At 44.7% G+C, this 19,503-nt stretch overlaps 1 protein-coding gene across 1 annotated transcript in view; it reads right to left on the bottom strand.

Annotated features, from left to right (window-relative positions):
• Positions 1-5,926, bottom strand: part of APOBR (apolipoprotein B receptor) — a 44,531-nt gene extending 38,605 nt beyond the window's left edge. The window contains exon 1 of the mRNA XM_033947009.1: positions 5,758-5,926. Coding sequence (XP_033802900.1) covers positions 5,758-5,814 — 57 coding nt within the window. The 5' untranslated portion in view covers positions 5,815-5,926. The remainder of the gene's footprint in view (positions 1-5,757) is intronic.
• Positions 5,927-19,503: the final 13,577 nt, after the last annotated feature.

The following is a 19,503-nucleotide window of genomic DNA, read 5'->3' as shown; positions in this document are numbered from 1 at the left end:
AGAGAAGCTTCGTCAACAGGAAACCTGAAGTCATGATGCCATTGTACAGAGCCATGGTGAGACCTCATCTGGAATACTGTGTGCAATTCTGGAGGCCACATTACCATAAGGATGTGCTCAGAATTGAATCGGTTCAGCGGATGGCCACCATCATGGTCTCGGGGCTAAAGGGTCTCCCGTACGAAGAAAGACTGAGCAAATTGCAGCTCTACACTCTCGAAGAGCGTAGGGAGAGGGGAGACATGATTGAGACATTTAAGTACATCACGGGACATATCGAGGTAGAAGATGATATCTTTCTTCTCAAGGGACCCTCGACCACAAGAGGACATCCACTCAAACTCAAGGGAGGGAAGTTTCGTGGAGACGCCAGGAAGTACTTCTTCACTGAGAGAGTGATTGAGCATTGGAACAAGCTTCCAGTGCAGGTGGTCGAGGCACGCAGCATCCTAGACTTCAAGAACAAATGGGATACCTATGTGGGATCCCTACGAGGTCATGCTAAGGGATAGGGTCACTAGGACTTGAATGAGCGGGTCAGTAGAGTGACAGTATAATTACAATTATATTTTAGGGGGTCAGTAGACTTAAGAAGGTGGGTAAATAGTGTGGGCAGACTTGATGGGCTATAGCCCTTATCTGCCGTCTTCTTTCTATGTTTCTATGTTTCTATGAGTTCGGCCTCTTCCGCTTCTTCGGCTGCAGGTCCTTCGGGGGGCTTGGGGTTTGCCGGGTTGGGTAGTGGAGAGGTTCCTACGGTGGAGGGGCGTGGTGCGCCTGCGTTGGTGGCTCTCACTGAGTTGTGGGAAAAGGTACTGCAGGAGTTGCGTCGGAAGATTCAGCGGAGATCTTGTGTAGATATTTTTCGACTTCTGGAGGGCAGGGCTCATAAGTGGAGCCACAAGAAATCCAAACGGGATAGGAAGGACTTTAAGCCTTTTCCGGTGGCTCGTTCGATCCTTAATTGGGTCAGGGCCTTTTTGCGGCTTGCGAGTGTATGGGGACATGCTAATCCGCAGGATTATGGTTTGTTGTTGGCTTATGCGGACTCGATTTTGGACTCGCATCAGTGTTTCGGTGGGTGGGCCTGGTTGAACTACGACGAGGCTTTTAGGGATAAAATGGAGGAAAATAGTTTCATGTCTTGGGGTACGCAGGACGTGAATTTATGGCTTACTCATATGGCTTCCAAGTCTCTCTCTGGGCCGCCTTCGAGAGCCTTTGGAGCTACCGGTAGTGGGCGGCCCTTTCGTGGGGGATCGGGGGGGAGCGCTCCAGCAGGCTCTGATGTGTGTTGGAAATTTAATAAATCCAACTGTCCCTTTACCGACTGCAAGTTTCGTCATGCCTGCTCCCTTTGCGGTCAGTCCCACCCGGCGGTTAAATGTCCCAAGCGCAGTGGTGGGACTGGTTCGGGACCCGGAAAGTGAATTATCTGTTTCGGTGCCTACTCCCATTCGGGTTGGTGCCTTAAGCCCGTGGTTGTTTCGTTATGGGCGGAAGAGGGTTGCCACCCTTTTAGAAGAGGGTTTTTCCGTTGGTTTTGATATTCCTTTTCTGGGAGATTTGGAGGAGGCTCGAGTCCAAAACTCTTCTTCGGTGTCTAGATTGCGGAATATTGTTTGGGCCAAGTTGACGGAGGAGATTCGTTTGGGTCGTATTGCGGGACCGTTTCGGGAGCGCCCCTTTTCTTTGATGAAGCTTTCGCCTCTGGCAGTGATACCTAAGAAGGTACCGTGACAGTTTCGCCTGATTCATAACTTGTCCCATCCTTTAGGTCGGTCAGTTAATGAGGGTATCCCCCGGGACCTTTGTACAGTGCGTTATGCGTCCTTGGATAGCGCTCTTCGGATTATTGTCTGCGCGGGTCGAGGCGCTCAGTTGGCCAAGGTAGATATTGAATCTGTCTTCCGGTTATTGCCTATCCATCCGCGGTGTTATCCCTTACTTGGTTTTCGTTTTGAGGGTCTGTATTTTTACGACCAGTGTTTGCCCATGGGCTGTTCCATTTTGTGCGCTTATTTCGAAATGTTCAGTTCCTTCTTGCATTGGGTCCTGGTTCAAAAAGTTGGCGTGGATTCTGTAGTCCATTATTTGGATGACTTTTTGTTTATTGGTGCTGGTGGTAGTGGGGTTTGTGCACACCTTAAACGTGTTTTTGAAGAGCTTGCGGAGGACTTTGGTGTACCTCTAGCTCGTGAGAAATCGGAGGGTCCAGTTACTTCATTGGTAATTTTGGGTATCGAGTTGGATTCTGAGGCCATGGTTACCCGTCTTCCTGCGGTGAAGGTTAGGCAACTGCTTGACTTTATTGAGCAGGTTGTGCAGGCTCCAAAGTCTACCTTGCATACAGTTCAGTCTTTGTTGGGTTCTCTTAATTTTGCTTGCCGGGTCCTTCCAATGGGTAGGGCATTTTCGCGTAGGTTGGCTGCTGCCACGTCGGGGGTGCGGGATCGTCGGCATTTTCTGCGTTTTTCGGCGGATGTACGGGCTGATCTTCATATGTGGTCAGTTTTTCTGCGGATTTTAATGGGACCATTCCTATGTTGGCGCCGGAGATGTCCAGTGAGGACTTGGAGCTTTTTTCGGATGCAGCTGGGGGTATTGGTTTTGGATTGTATTGTGGTGGTGCTTGGTGCGCCGAGCGATGGCCGGATGAGTGGGTACAGTCCGGTATCACTAAGAACATCACATTGTTGGAGTTGTTTCCACTCCTGGTTGCTTGTGAGCTCTGGCCGGATGTCTTGCGTGATCGCCGTGTGGTTTTTTGGTGTGACAACTTAGGAGTGGTGGAGGTGGTTAATCGTCAGGTGGCGCGTTGTTTGTCGTTGAATGCGCTCATGTTGGAGTTGGTTCTGCGTTGTTTGCAGTTGAATTTGTTTATTCGAGCGCGTCATGTACCTGGTTTGCAAAATGGCATTGCTGATGCTTTGTCTCGTTTTAATTTTTTGCAGTTTCGTCGGCTGGCGCCTGGAGCTCGAGCAGAAGGTTTGCCGATGCCAGCGTATTTATGGAACCTGGTCGGGAAGGAGTCTGGGAGATGCTCCGTATGTCCGTAGCTGCGTCTACTTGGTCACACTATTCTGCAGGGTTTCGGACTGTTGCAGCCTTCTTAGCGGCTAGGGGCTGGTGTCCGGGCGATGTGGCCGAATCCTTGTTGGAGGATTTCGTGCTGTCTTCTTTTCAGGATCAAGTTTCTCTTGGAGTTGTGCGGGGACAACTGGCTGGTTTTGCCTTCTTCTGTAGGGCCCTGGGGTGGGTCTGTCCGGTTTCCGGTTTCCTGGTTCAGCGGTTGCTGCGTGCTTTGGGTAGGGTGCTTCCTCGGCCTCGGGACTCGCGTTTGCCGATTACTCATGAGTTGCTCCTTCGTTTGTTGGCAGTGTTACCGGAGATTGCCAGCTCGCCCTATGAAGCCTGTTTATTTCAAGCGGCTTTCTCCATTGCCTTTTTCAGGGCATTGCGAGTCAGTGAGTTGCTCGTTTGCCCTGCCTCTCGAGTGGGTCCTCGTGGTCTTCTGGTACAGCATGTTAGTCTTCAGGAATCGGTCTTGCGGCTGTATATTGTTAGTTCCAAGACTGATCAGTGTGGTCGTGGGCAATGGATTGTTCTTCATTCAGTGGTTGGGTGTTTGTCGTGTCCGGTTTCAAGGTTGCGTGCTTATTTAGCAGTGCGTTCTGCCAGTTCGCACATCTTGTTCGTTCACGTTGGGGGCGCACCTTTGACGTGTTACCACTTTCGGGCTGTTCAGTGTTTGACTTTGGCGCGTTGTGGTGAGAATCCGGCAGATTTCGGGACTCATTCCTTCCGGATTGGTGCCGCCACAAGTGCTAGTTTGGCGGGTATGTCAGGGGAAGGCATTCAGAGACTGGGTCGTTGGGTTTCGAATGCTTTTCGGGGATATATTCGTCAGAGGGGTACGGGTGCGGGGAGGGGTGCTAGTCGGGGTACCCAGTAATTGAGGGTTGTTTTGTTGGATAAGCCTAATTCTGAGTGGTGTGTTTGTTGTGTTTTTCTTTCAGCTCTCCGACACCGTTCCTATTCCCTTTGGATTGTGGGACATTCCTTTGTTCACTGGGCTAGTGAGCGTGCAGGAATCCGCCCAGGAGGACGTCATCTGGGTTTGGGGCAACTTGGACTTCGAGTTTCCTGGTGGGGACAGCGAGGGATGCGTTGGAGTCATCTGCTGTTCTTGTTGAGCGATCTGCGGTCCCGGACTAGTCACCCAGATATCCTTCTCATCCATTTGGGGGGGAACGATGTGGATGCTTGTCCGGGGAAAGATTTGGTCAATATGATCAAAGATGACCTGAGGGTGGTATTAGAATGGTTCCCGGGGGTGTTGTTAGTTTGGTCGGATATTGTGCCACGCCCCAGTCATTTAGAGTCCCGGCGTTGGAGAAGGGGTTTGTCTAAGCTCAACAGACAGGTCGGGAAATGGGTTGTAGGGCAATGTGGGTGGCAAATATTGCATGAGTGGGTGGATGTTGATTGTGGGGGTTTGTTCCATAGGGATGGAGTTCATCTGTCGGCGGTGGGTTGGGATCTGTTGCTTGACGATTTCGCCTCCAGTTGTGAGAGATTTCTGAGTTCCCGGTAGTAGCCGTAGCTTGTTTTGGGGGGAGGGCCTGTAGGGATACAGGCCTGTGGCGGGTATCCCGAGCTACTGGGTGCTGGGGCTCATCCGGCGATGAGCGGTGGGCCAGCTGGGAGCCGTGCCTTGGGGTCAGGTGACCCGGGTTAAAGGGGCATGAGGTCATGCCACCCCTCAGACGCTTGCTGTTGGTGGCGGGGTCGGGGGCAAATGCAATGTTTACACGGGGTAGCTCGGGAGGAGCCTGTTGATGTTAATTTAATTAACTTTCATTATGTTAAATATGTTAATTTATGCAAAGTTAATTTATTGGTTATGGTAATTTAAATAAAGAGCTGCGGCTATATACCATAATAAAGCGTGTTGGTTTTATGTTAAGGGGTGTAAAGGGAAAAGGGGTGTTTAGGGACAGCAGCGAGGACTATCCAGATCCCGCTGTTAGTAAATATTTCCTTAGATTACTAGAGTCTATCCTCTTTCTCCTTCATCCTACACCCCCTCATTTCAGAGTTTTCTTTCATTTGATAGAGGCCATTCTTGTGCATTCACACCATGGAGGTATTTAAATGTCTCTGTTATATCTCTCCTCTCTTGCCTTTCTTCCAAAGTATACTGTACATAGTGTGATCTTTAAGTCTAACTCCTTATGCTTTATGACAAAGACCAAGGACCATTTTAGTAGCTATTTTGTGAACTGTCTCTATCTGGTTTGTATGCTTTTGAAGGTGTGGTCTCCAGAATTGTGCACAGTACTCTAAATAAAGTCTCATCAGAGCCCTAGAGGCAGTCCTATTTCCTTTATCCTGCTATCCCTGTGCATCCAGCTGTGCCTTACTGAAGTCTATCAAATAATTTGAATGTTTCTCCAATATCTCTCCTTTTTCCAGGAAGCATATTTGAGGTGTGTTAAGCTTCTCTTTTATGGAAAAGTCTTCACACATACTGACTTTCTTTCCTATACTAGGAATCAAACCAGCAGGCCCAGGACTCTGGGACAGTGACCCATTTGCTGTGCTATTTTTACATGGTATCTCTGAAATTAATTCACTATACATTTCTGTACCAACTTGGATCCAAGCCAAGCTCCTCCATATAAACTTGAGAATTAGGACCTGTTCCTCTTCCCATGAAGTACCTCTATGTGCATGAAACAAGGGTTGACTTACCAGAGCATTCTGTACGGTCACAAAAATGCGTGGAAAGTTTCTCTGCAGAAAGTCCATTCTGCTTCCTGACAGTCAGTCTGAGTTACACTGTCTTTGTCCAGTGCAGCTGCTCCTCTCCCCTAAGTCCAGTGACAGCTTCTGTTTTCTACTGCTTTGAATAGGAAGTGGTGCCTCTTTTGTCATCAGTAACCACAGAGAAAGAGGAGGTAGTAACAGTCTGAGCTAACAAGAGAGTGAGACAAAATAAAAGATAGATAATATAGGTAAAGATACTGTAGGTAGATAATAGGGATAGATAGATGCATGCAAAAAAGATTCTATAGATATACAGCAAATCATCATATTGTAGATAATATAAGTAGGGCCTATAAAATGGTAGCTGTGGACACAATTCAGAAACTGTAGGTATTTAAAGAGTAGCCCGAGAGCTTGTCTCGATGGGCGTATTGTAACACGGGGCTGGGAGGCCCTGTGTCACCCACGAGGCAGGCTGGGGGGAGGATCGGTAGTAGGGGAGAGTTAGGGAGGTAACAGGGGAGTAGTTCACGCCAAAAGGCTAGTGTAGGATTGGGCAAACAGGATGATGGATGGCGCAGGGGAGTTGATAAAACCAGGACCTTGGAGGACTCAGTTTGTTTAAGGTCCTCCAGGGTGGTTTTTCCCCACCCACCCGCCCTTGTGTTGGTGGCTCTAGTAGCTCGTGAGGGTGGATCTCCCGAGCTACTGGGTGCTGGGGCTCATCCAGCAATGAGCAGTGGGCCGGCTGGGAGCCATGCCTTGGGTCAGGTGACCCGGGTTAAAGGGGTATTAGGTCCTGCCACCCCTCAGACTCTTGCTGTTAGTGGCGGGGTTGGGGGCAAATGTTGATGTTTACACTGGGTAGCTCGGGAGGAGCTTGCTGATGTTGTTCAGTTGAGGTTCAATGTGTTAATGATGTTAATATATGCAAAGTTAATTTATGGCTATTGTGGATTAATAAAGAGCTGCGGCTATATTCCATAATAATGTGTGTTGGTTTTATTAGGGGTTGGGTCAGGCGAAAGGGTGGGTGTTTATGGGCAGCAACAGGGACTATCCAGATCGCGCTGAATAATAAATCCCAATAAATAAATAAATAATGTAGATGCTACAGAATGACACTAGAGCAGTACCCAGAATTTTCACTGAGGGCTGCAAAACAGTCTGTTTTCCAGGATATACATCATGAATAGTCATCAGTTGTATTTCCATATGTCTAATCTATGAACAAGACAAATTTGAAGCAGCTTGGTTAATCTGAAAACCAGACTTGTTTGTTGCCCTCAAGGACTGGAATCGAGAGCCCTTCAACTGCAAACTGCCAAGTGACAGTCCTACTACCATTTCATACCGAGCCACTGGAATCGACTGCCCCCTGCAGAAAAGATCCCTTGAAGAACTCCTCAGCTTTAGAAAAGCAATAAAAACTTCTTCACCTAAACCTCTGCCCTTGACTGATGGATTACAAAGAAATGTATATTGATACCAGAGCCAGAATGTGACACATAAAGATAACTTGTATTTTAAAATCATATACTGTATCTATCTGTGTGTCAAATTAGGATAAAACTTGTACTGAAAACCTTGCACCATAAGAATTACTATGGCAAATTGTAACAAGCAAACTGTATGATATATAGATTAATATTAGGCCCTATTCAGGGCAGGATTAATTCATCGAGGGCCCCTAGGCACACACGTACACTGGGCCCCATGCCCCGCCCCACCCCACCATATGCCCAGGCAGAAACAGGAAGCTGCGTCAGAGGGAAGCTTTGGGCAAGCAGCACCGCATGCAAAATTACAGTTCCCGTTGCCTTTCTTACCCGCGTTGCTTGCTTGTCTTACTTTCCGTCGATGGGGGGGAGGGGGGAGGCCATGTTGCTGATCAGGGGGGCCCGTGTTGCTGATGGGGGGGGGCTCACGTTGCTGATCAGGGGGCCCACGTTGCCAATCGATGCTGGAGGGGCCATCGCCATTTGGAAAAAACAATGTTGATGCCCTCCTTCATCGGGCCTCCCTGACCATTTCGGGCACTAGGCACATGCCTACTGGGCCTATTGGTTAATCCTGCCCTGGCCCTATTATGTATTAAGTTAGGATAAAAACTAGTATCATAAACTGGTACTGAAATTATATATGTTCAACCTGTAACCCGTTCTGAGCTCTTTGGGAACAACAAGCCCATATTGAAAAGATTTTAAAATGGAATGTTCAATAGCCGTACAACAGGGACAGTATAAGAAATTAATGAATGTTTGGGAACCATTAACTAAGTTCTGTAAGGAATGATAACTGATTTTATTTTATCGATCCTTAAGCATACACATCCAGGGTGGGTGGGAGGGGGGAGGGTTTTGCATTGGAATTTCATTCGGGGACTATATGGAGGGTTTCCTGTAGGTATGTACTGATTTTTCTGATTTGATGGGGGGGGGGGAATAGTTGTACATTAATATCTATAAGTTTAATATGCATTTCGTGTAAACTTATGTATATTGAAATTGTTTATTTGCACAATGGTAGTTTGGAAATTTAATAAAGATTTACAAAAAAAAAAAAAAAAAAAGATTTGTTTGGCTAACTTTAGGAGTTACCAGAATAAAATCTTTGTTTTGGAAATCCCTTCCCCCGTCCAACCCCTCTTAGATTTTGTAGTGTGGCTCACAAAATTTATTCTGGTAAATACAGGTGTGCTTGGGGTGTGCCAAGGGTACAGTTTCATTTTAAGCAGACAACACTGACATTTAGGGCTCCTTTTATGAAGCCGCGTTAGCGGCTTTATCGCACCGTGACTTTTTATCATGCGCTAAGTCCTGCACTAGCCGAAAAACTACCGCCTGCTCAAGAGGAGGAGGTAGCAGCTAGTGCGGCCGGCAGTTTAGCGTGTGCTGTTACGTGCGTTAAACCGCTATCGCGGCTTTGTAAAAGGAGCCCTTAAATGTAGTCATACAAATAACTGTCCTATAGTTATCCAAATCAATGTAACCAATTATATTCAGTTAAGTCTTCTGAATATTCAGATAACTTTAGGTAGACACTACAATACAGCATAGATAAGCTTATAATTTGGAGAAATATAAAGCTGAGAGAAATAATGCAGTGACAGATATCAGTTATAAATCTTGTTTTTCTGCGTGTTTATACACACATATCTCCAGGATGACTCAGATTGTGTCCTAATAGGAAATGGCATCTTGCTGTGTTGAGGAAGCTGTGGCTTCTCTGTTCCACTGATACAGATAATATCTGGATCTCCAATATTTCAATTTATCTCACTGAATTAATCCTAAAAGAAAAAGCTCTAGAACAGTGGTTTCTCAGCTTTTTTTTCCAATCGAGACGCACCTGTCGGACAGTGTGCGCATATGTGATGCACTATATCCATGATCCCCAAGAACCTTTGGATTGACATGGTATATCCGTTCTTATGAATTAAATGTAAGTTTGCTCCACAGCTACCTCCCCCAAACAAGAGCTGCAGATCATAACTAGAAATAGGTAAGAGAAAGAAGAAAGCTCATAGACAGACGAGATGTGGAGAAGGGGAGAATGAAAAGTAAAATCTAGTTGCTGAGGGGAGATACACATAAGGAGAGAAATAGAAAAAAAATAAAATAATGGAAATGATCAATGTCGGGGACAGATGCAGAGAGAAAAGGACGTCAGAAGAAGTACAAATGAGACCCTGGAAAAGAACTTAGATGAAGATGACAAAGGAAAAGTTGAAAGGAGAAGGTGGAACCAAGCGGATTAGTAAAATAAAATGTCCTGACTACAAAGATAGTATGGAGTATGTCAGCTTTTAAAATATGAAACCCTGATAATGTCATATTCCACACAGTACAGAAGGAAATACATTTCTGTTTCTCAAGAGTTGCATTGCACGTAGATTTCTCAAAGTTCCTATTTATAGTTTGTGGTTGCTATTCTGTATTTTTGAAGCCCTGTCTGTACTCTGCAAGAATGGTAGAAGTGAGACATTCTGCTAGTGTTTAGCTTCAGAGTAGGGGTCTGTGGCTTCACTAAGATGGCAGCTGGTTGCTGGAGCTGAGATGCCACGGACTTGCCTGGGAGTTATTCCTTACCCTTTCAATGGTTAAACAGAAGTCTAAATTCCGGGTCTTCCTGGAGGAATCTTTAGCTGCAGCGATGGTCGCCTTTCTCCAGCTGGAGCTCAAACATGTGAGCCGGAGCTTTCCTCGGCAATGAGAGGCATGCAAGCTGAAGGGTTGGCACTCTCCCTCGAGGCAGCATCTTTATCTCCAGAGAAGCAGAGTCCTCCAAGTCACCCTGGGGCGTTAGAGCAGAAGGTGGAGGCAAGAACGACCCGGAGTGTTCTCTCTCCCGACCAGCTGAGTGCAGTGTCCAACTCTGCAGGGGGAGTAGAGAAGCCAATTCAGTTACCAGAGCATTCAGAGAAGTTGAAGCAATGGATCCCTCAGGATTTTCTTAAGCTGAATTTATCTTCTGCTGAGATCACAAGTACTTTATTACCATCAGAGTGTCTTGGTCTAGAACTTGTACCCATGCAAAGACCCAAGGTCTTTAATATGGAAACACTCTGGGAAGCAATTTCTAATTTGCAACTCTCTTTGGTGACTCAAATGCAGCAACTTACAGCACGTTATACTACAGTTGTTTCAGAAAATTTGGATTTGAAAAATAGACTATCTAGCCTGAAAAACAAAGTCGATGGACATGAGGCCAGAGTAAAAACTGTGGAGTCCCAGACCTTAACTTGGGTTAACAGAAATCTTAACTTCAAGGTGGAAATGCTGGAGAACATGACCAGGAGGTGTAATCTTCAGATTACAAATTTTCCAAAAATACCACTTATACCAGTGCAAGATACATTTAAGAAATATTTGAGTGAAGTTTTGAAAGTTCCTGAATCCTCTTATCCGCCTCTCTCTAAAATTTACTATTTACCAAGTAGATCTACAATTCAGAACCCCAATCAGCAAAATTTGGACTTAACTAATTTCCTAGAGAGATCAGATAATGAGGTATCGGTAACTGCAACACTGCTTGTACAATTTGCAATTGATTCGGACAGAGAATAGATGCTTCAGCTGTTTTTTAAATTTAAAGATATTCCATTTATGTCAAAAATAGTGAGAATGTATCCAGATGTGTCACGATCAACCCAAAAGAGAAGAAAGCAGTTTCTTATTTTGAGACCTAGGGTATTGCTGTTGGGTGCGACATTCATTCTGAGATACTCTTGTAAATGTGTGATGGTCTATCAAGGGAATAGATATGTCTTTTTCAAACCGCAACAGTTGACAAAGTTTATTTCTGCCAGAGAACAAGGTGCAGTAACTTTCTGAGATTCCCTACTTCAGTATCAGTTCGGTGAAGTATAGTTTGAGTGCCCAATCAGCCACATCTTTATTTTCCCTTGTATACTTTAATTAGTAAAAATTCAATGAATTCACAGTGCTCCTCCCCTTTCTTAAGGACTAACTATTCAAACCGGTATATTTGATTCCTGAGTTCACTTTTGTATCTTTGAATTTATGGAAAGATGTTTCCAGACATAATTACTTATTTGATGTATTTGTTTTCCAGATTTTGCAAAGATGTTAAAACTAGTATTGTATTATTTCTTGGTTTTGACTAATATATTGTCAAAATGTATAAATGAAAATAAAGAATTAAAAAAAAAAAAGAGTAGGGGTCTGTAACAGTCTAACTTCTAATGCTTTTCTACCAGGAAGTATATTGAAATTCTAGGGCCTTGCCTTTTAAAAGTAGGGTTGTTGCTATTTGAGTCCTGGAAGCATATGAGTGCCACCACCTGAAGCTTCAGAGAATAACAGGCTAAACCCTGTTCTTGACCCCTCTGCAAAAAGGCCATAATATCCTCTCAAGGAAACCTTCCCAGAAAGGAAGCAATGTTCCGCAAACCAGAACTCAAACAGGCACCACGCACAGACATGAGCCGGTGATATGAAGCACCTGCCAGCCCTGAGCAGCTTGGAGATAACCTTTTATCCTTAAGGCAATACCTCTCGAGAACCAAACCATAAGCCAAGTTGCCAAGCTAACAATACGCACTGGCAGACCATTCATAGAGGGAGAATTTGTTAAAGAATGTCTTCTTTCTGTTGCCAAAGAGATGTGTCCAGAGAAGGCTGATTTATTTAGTACAGTAAGTATTTAAGGACCTACAATTACATGATGGATTGAAGAATGGGGGGACAATTTGCATCAGCGTTTGCAAAACTCCTTTAAAAAACTTTGCTATTTTTCGTTGGCACTTGACGAAAGCAATGATCGTGATTCTGCACAACATCTCATTTTCATTCATGGGTCAAATGATCATTTTGAAGTTACAGAGGAGCTTGCTGCATTGCAAAGCATCAAAGGAACAAAAGGAGAGGATTTCTATGAAAAGGTTCGCCAAACTTGGATTTGGAGCTGGACCGGGCTAAACTAGCCAGTGTGACTACTTCTACTATTACTACTATTAATTATTTCTGTAACGCTACCAGATGCATGCAGCGCTGTACAGAGTCACAAAAAAGTAAGAAATCAGTCCCTGCTCGAAACGCTTACAATCTAAACAACTGATGGTGCATTAACCAAGAGACGAACAAACACAACCATTCGTGTGCAATAGCCATACACTGCCTCATCCACCAAAAATCATTGAAGTGGGACTCTGTCATGAAAGTTGTGGTGTCCTTTGTTAGCTTCATTAGGCCTCATGCACTAAACTACAGACAGTTTCAGGAATTTCTGTCTGAGCTAAATGCTGCCTATGAAGATATTCTGTACTACACAGAAGTCCGTTGGCTGAGTCAAGGGAGAGTTTTGAAATGTTTTTATGACTTACTTCCAAAGGTTTCTGCTTTCAAAAAACAAAGAAGTACCAGTGCTTAATGATGCAGAATATAAATGGCACCTTGCCTTTCTGACAGATGTAACAGAGCTACTCAACAGTTCATCAGAGAGATCTCCATTGACCATAACCCTCTATCACCTTCAGCTCAACCAGTTTCTAACCCAGTTGTCACTTTGAGGCCCATACCGAGAGCACTCACTTTATTTATTAGATGCCTGTGTCGAACACTGTCAAAGGCTTTGCTAAAATCTAAATACACCAGATCTAGCATACACCTTCTATCCAATTGTCTGATCATCCAGTCAATGAAATTGATCAGATTTGTCTGCCTCTAGTGAATTCATGTTGCCTCGGGTCCTGGAATCCACAAGGTTCCTGAAATGTCACTATTCTCTGTTTTAAAAGCATTTCCATTCATTTACTTACCACAGAAGTCAGACTTACTGGCCTGTAGTTCCCTATTTCTACTTCCTTACTTCCACTTTTGTGGAAAGGGACCATATCTGCCCTTCTCCAATCCTCTGGTATTACTCCTGATTCCAGAGAAGCATTGAAAAGGTCAGCTAGCAGAGCCACCAGAACTTCCCTAAGTTCCTTCAATACCCTCGGATGTACACCATCCAGTCCCATCACTTTGTTCACCTTTAGTTTAGCTAGCTTCTCACGAACACAGTCCTCTGAAAATTGATCAGGGTCTACACCTCCTTCCCTACTTGTGTTTGTCTTCTGCGGTGCCATGCTATTTATGCATTGATTGATTGACTGGGATTTATTAACTGCCTTTATGAAGAGATTCACCCAAGGCAGTGTACTGCAGGTATAATTCAACATAAAACTTATAATTTTGTTATCAGAACAACAGTAGTAAAAAGACCAGATATAAACATAAATGCAATGAATGAGGTAAGGTTAAAATCAGTAAACTGAGACTTATTAACAGCACTGAAATTCGAATAAGAGAGATAATACATACTAAAAGAAAGACATAATACATATGAAGATCTAATAAGCACAAATCAAAACATTCAAATAACATATATATGACGCTATGCTTTTCTTTAATACAGCATGCTGTTTCCAGGGGCAGCCTGTGGGAGAGGCAGAGGGATATGGGGCTACATTCAGAGACTCATCTAGGGACCTTATCTGTAGGGCCATGTGCGAAAAACAGTTGTTCAAAGGTAGGGCTGGCCCTGGCTATTTTGCACATGTGCATCGCTGCTTTTAAGAAAATAAGAACATAAGAATTGCCGCTGCTGGGTCAGACCAGTGGTCCATTATGCCCAGCAGTCAGCTCACGTGGTGGCCCTTTGGTCAAAGACCAGTGTCCTATCTGAGACTAGCTTTACCTGCGTATGATCTGGTTCAGCAGGAACTTGTCTAACTTTATCTTGAATCCCTGGAGGATGTTTTACCCTATAATAGCCTCCGGAAGAGAGTTCCAGTTTTCCACCACTCTCTGGGTGAAGAAGAATTTCCTTACATTTGTACGGAATCGATCCCCTTTTAACTTTAGAAAGTGCCTTCTCGTTCTCTCTACCTTGGAGAGGGTGAACAACCTGTCTCTATCTACTAAATCTATTCCCTTCATTATCTTGAATGTTTCTATCACGTCCTCTCTCAGTATCCTCTTTTCAAGAGAGAAGAGGCCCAGTTTCTCTAATCTCTCACTGTATGGCAACTCCTCCAGCCCCTTAATCATTTTAGTCACTCTTCTCTGGACCCTTTCGAGTAATACCGTGTCCTTCTTCATGTACAGCAACCAGTGCTGGACGTAGTATTCCAGTTGAGGGCGTACCATGGCCCATTTCAGCGGCATAATAACCTTCTCTGATCTGTTCGTGATCCCCTTCTTAATCATTCCCAGCATTCTGTTTGCCCTTTTTGCCACCGCCGTGCATTGCGCGGATGGCTTCATTGACTTGTCGACCAATACTCCCAAGTCTTTTTACTGGGGGTCTCTCCAAGTACTGCACCAGACATCCTGTATTCGTGAATAATATTTTTATTACCGACATGCATCACCTTACACTTATCCACGTTAAACCTCATTTGCCATGTTGCAGCCCATTTCTCGAGCGTGTTTATGTCACGTTGCAGGTCTTCACAATCCTCCTGTTTCTTCACTACTCTGAATAACTTCATATCATCTGCAAATTTAATCACCTCACTCGTTGTACCAATTTCCAGATCGTTTATAAATATGTTGAAGAGCACGGGTCCAAGCACCGAACTCTGTGGCACCCCACTCGTGACACTTTTCCAGTCCGAGTATTGTCCATTTACCCCCACTCTCTGTTTCCTATCCACCAACCAGTTTTTAATCCACATGAGTATTTCACCCTCGATTCCATGGCTCGCAACTTCTCTTAGCTCCATCACCCTCTCCCAAAATATATGAAAAGGAGGCAAGCACTTGGTCTTGCTATTAGTGTAGAACACAGATAGAGGAAGCAACTGGATCTGGGCATGGAAGCAGAATAGCAGGTGACAGAGAAGATTTGGAAAGAGTGTCGGGTGCAGTGTCTGGTGCTTCTTGTTTTCTCTACATTTCTCTTCCTGTTTTGTTCACGATTTTTTTTTTTTCTCTCTCTCTCTCTTTGGTGAGGGTCAATGTTTGCTGGTTTCTGTCTGAGTCATATGTTACATAGTAATATAGTAAATGATGGCAGATAATGTTCAGCTTGGCCCATACAGTCTCTCCAGAAAGGTTATATCTGCATTTTTCTCTCTCCCCTCCCCCTCCTTTGTCTTTACGATTATTACTGACACCTAATGATGATAATCCCATTTATGCCATTTTTTTATTTTCTTCTTTCAAGTGTGGAAGCTATTCAAGTTGTCAATCTTTGTGTTAGAGTTTGAAAGAAAAGAGTTATAGGGTGTCAGAATGGAAATAAAGATCATGACTGTTTTGGAACAGATAGATAGAAGAACCACACTGAAGAGCAAGACAAGAACAGAGATGGCCAAAGAAGCCATGCAATGATGATGAAATTTGGAGTCAGTGAGTCAAGAACATGTCAACATCATTGTGTGGCTCATGTGCCTCTGTCTTCCTTTGACTGTCTTCACTCTTACACATGACTGTTTTGGAGCATGAGTGATGAGCTGAAGGAAAGGGGCAGGATAAGCGTAAGAGAAAAGGACTCAACTTTAAGAATAGCAGTGAAGCTCAGCTCAAGTTGGAGAGGGAAGCGATAAAGAAGGGAAGAAAGTCTAGTATTAGGTGTCAGTAGGCACAGTAAGTGAAAGAGGAGGAAAATAAAGCAACAAGAGGGCTTCAAAGCACCTCACGGCAATACTAGAGCTTGAGGAAGAGCAGGAGAAGGCAATACTAGTGATCCTGAAGTAACAGCAAGGTTGTAGTACTCCAGTACAGCAAAGAGGAGCATGATAAGATCCTGGAATGCCTTCAAAACAACAATAGTATCTTACATAGCTGGGATGGAAAGTAAGTAAGTACGTCTTGTGAAGCGAAGATACAAATTTAAGCCCTGCCATTGCTGCATATTTTAACCCCCTCTGTCGCCGCCACCACCACTGCTGCAACTTTATGTTTAAATCTGTTTTATTAAATTTTCAATGAACCATCAAAAAAAAATATATATATATACAGTCACACAAAAATTCAAACACAAGATGAGAAGAAATACCAAAAACCCTCCTTCCCCCCCCCCTCCCGGGAACAGCTACTCCAAAAACCAAACAAGTTAAGCAAGTCAGTTCAATAATCTACTTCTTGCAGTAGGTGTTAAAGTAGAACAGAAAGGCAACCAACATCGAAGAAATAAGGTGCCCTGTTTAGAGTTCATGTCAGAAATGGCCTGACGCTCATACCCCACCAAGTGGATAAATTGAGTCTGCCAATGTGACACCGTGGGAGTATGCGGAGTCAGTCAGTGTTGGAGAATGGATTTAAGTCCCATAAAAATAGCCTTTTGGACGAAGGCAGCAGCACCTGGTCGAGCAGGAGCCAAGGAAAGTTTCAAAGTAAAGAGAAAAGTATCTGTGGGTACCCAAGTGCAATTCCACAAAGATTTAATCTGGAAACAGAGACATCTCCAGTATGCCTGGATGGCGAGACATAACCAAAACATATGTCCCAAGGTAGCATTGGGAGCAGCAAATTTAGGGCAATGATCAGTAGAGCTAATATGTGCTTTGTAGGCTCTGGCAGGTGCAAAGTAAGCTCGAACCAGGAATTTATAATACTGTTCTCGCTCCACTGCTGCGACCAGTAGGTGAGTCTCTAGCTTGATACTCTGCTTCAGCATGGTGGCAGGAATGTGCAGCTGTAAATCCTGAGTCCATTTTGTCGCCAAGGTCTCATAATCCAGATCGCCAGCGAGCTCCTGCAAGAAGCGGTGATGAAAACGTAACGGAGTGGGCACCTGTGCAGTCAAACAGAGAGACTCCGACAGTTTTTCCTGAGTCTCTTCAGTCAGAGCCTTGCTGGGGAGAGAATGAACATAATGCTGTAGCTGTCTATAGGAGAACCAATCCCCATCTGCCAGATGGAAGGAGTCTTGTAACATCGGAAAGGTTTGCATTGTGCCGTCAGACTGCAACACTTGAGACAAATAAAACAACCCTTTCCTGGACCATAGAGAGGGCAATCCAGGCCTCATGCATGGGATAAAGTCCCCATTACCTGTAATAGGCAGACACAGTGTCACATCAAACCAAATATGCAATTGCGTACAAAGTTGTTTCCAGATTTTTCGTACAGGGAATAAAAAAATGTCCCCATAGGACTGTGGATGTATAGGCAAGCTCCGGGCATGTAATAAGTAACTAAAATGAAAGGGGGCATAGGCAAAGCATTCTATTCCCGTGGCTGAAAAATAAGAGGTCCCGCAGAACCAATCATTCACATGCCTAAGTTGACAGGCTATATTTAGTCTTCCCAAGTGTAACAACCCAAGGCCCCCCTGATCTGTGGGGAGTGTAAGGGTATGTAGGGGAACCCTAGAGCGTTTACCTCCCCACAAGAACAGAAGTAAAGGCCGATGCAGTAATCGAAGGTGACGACGTTGTAGAAGCAGAAGCAAGGTTTGTAGGAGGTAAAGCCACTGGGGTATCACCATCATATTGTATAAAGCAATTCTGCCAAGAAGGGTCAACGGGTAAGAGCGCCAGGCCTGCACCCACTGACCTGTTTTCACAAGCAAGGGAAGAATATTAAGGGAATAAAGTGTTGTCAAATCCCAGGGTATAAGGACGCCTAGATAACGCAAGAACGAGGAGGCCCATTCTAAAGGAAAGGGTCCCGACCATGTATCTCGAACCTCCACTTGTAGGGGAAGGACCAAAGACTTCTGCCTGAGAAAAGATGAAACTCATCCAAGAGCTCCAGGGCCCTGGTCAGGGATCTCTGCGTTGGGCCAAGGTCAGTAAGAGGTCATAAGCAAAGGCCAACACCCTCAATTGAGAGGAGCCATCCGGCAGTCCAACCAATTCATCATCTCTCTGGATCGTACAGAGAAGAGGTTCTAAGTACAGCAAAAAGAGTAAGGGTGAAAGGGGACAACCCTGACGCGTCCCTCTACCAACCGCAAATGAGCTAGTGAGGGTCCCATTGACCAAGACTGAAGCAGTGGGGGGGTGAATATAATGCATGTAGGGAAGACATAAACCAGCCCCCTATGCCCACAAAGTCCAACACCTGGAAAAGATAAGGCCAATGAACCTGGTCAAAGGCCTTGGCCACATCCAGACTCACGAGAATACCTAAAGTATTAGTGGATTGTGCTCTATCCACAGCTAACAGTGCCCGCTGGACATTCAGTACTAAGTGTCTGCCCTGTACAAAGCCAACTTGCTCAGAGGAAATTATACTAGGTAGAAGAGGAGTTAAACGGTTGGCTAGCAAACGCGCTAGTATTTTTAAGTCCACATTTATTAAGGAGATCGGCCAATATGACTCTACTTCGTCTTTAGGTTTTTTCGACTTTGGAAGTAATGTGATTGTGGCTTCATTGGCTTAATCTGGGAAGACCCCCCTCTGCCAGGGCAGTAACATAATAACCCATAAGGGGCTCGCACACCTGCAGAGATAACATTTTGTAAAATTCAGCCGAGAATCCATCAGGGCCCGAGACAGTGCAAGAACGTAAGTTCTTAATCGCTTGTTGAATCTCCGGGCCCTAGAAAGGTTGATTCAAGACTGTTTTCTGCAAGTCCGTGAATCATGGCAGTCCCGCATCCTCCAGATAGTCTAAGACATCTGGGCCACAGTAGGGACCCGGACTAGTATAAAAAGTCGAGAAATGTTGGTAAAAAGCATCAGCTATATCAACTGGCTTTGTGTGGTAAGAACCTAGCCCCTTCTTAATCTGAGATATGTACCTATCATCCTGCCAATTCCTAGTCAAAGTTGCAGCATTCTACCCATTTTATTTTCATATCGATAAAATTTATATTTTCGATAGAAGATGGAACGTTTGGTACGATCATGTAATAAAGTATTAAGAGCAACTTGAGCCGAGTGAAGTTCTTCCCATAAGGCAGGGGTAGGATTCCGCAAACAGCAGGCTTTCAAGTGTGAGTATTGTTTTTCCAAAAGAATAATTCCACTCGAAATACGTTTATTCCGGGCTGCAATGTAAGCTATTATGGCCCCCCTAATGACAACTTTAGCAGTCTCCCAAAAAAGGTCCGGGCCATTTGTCAACAAGTAATCCTCCCAACATTTCCGCAGGTGCTCCAAAAAATCCAAATCATCCTGCAGATACGAAAGGAAGCACCACCGGGGGGACCCCGTAGGAGAAATACCCCATACAACATCCAACCAAATATGACAGTGATCCGAGACTTCCAAGGGACCTATAGTAGCATCAACAATCCTGGGAAACACCAATTCTGAGACTAGG

The sequence above is a fragment of the Geotrypetes seraphini genome, chromosome 5, assembly GCF_902459505.1.
Source record: "Geotrypetes seraphini chromosome 5, aGeoSer1.1, whole genome shotgun sequence".
Lineage (NCBI taxonomy): Eukaryota > Metazoa > Chordata > Amphibia > Gymnophiona > Dermophiidae > Geotrypetes > Geotrypetes seraphini.
The sequence above is the reverse complement of the archived record's forward strand: the minus strand, read 5'-3'. Positions and strand labels throughout refer to the sequence as shown.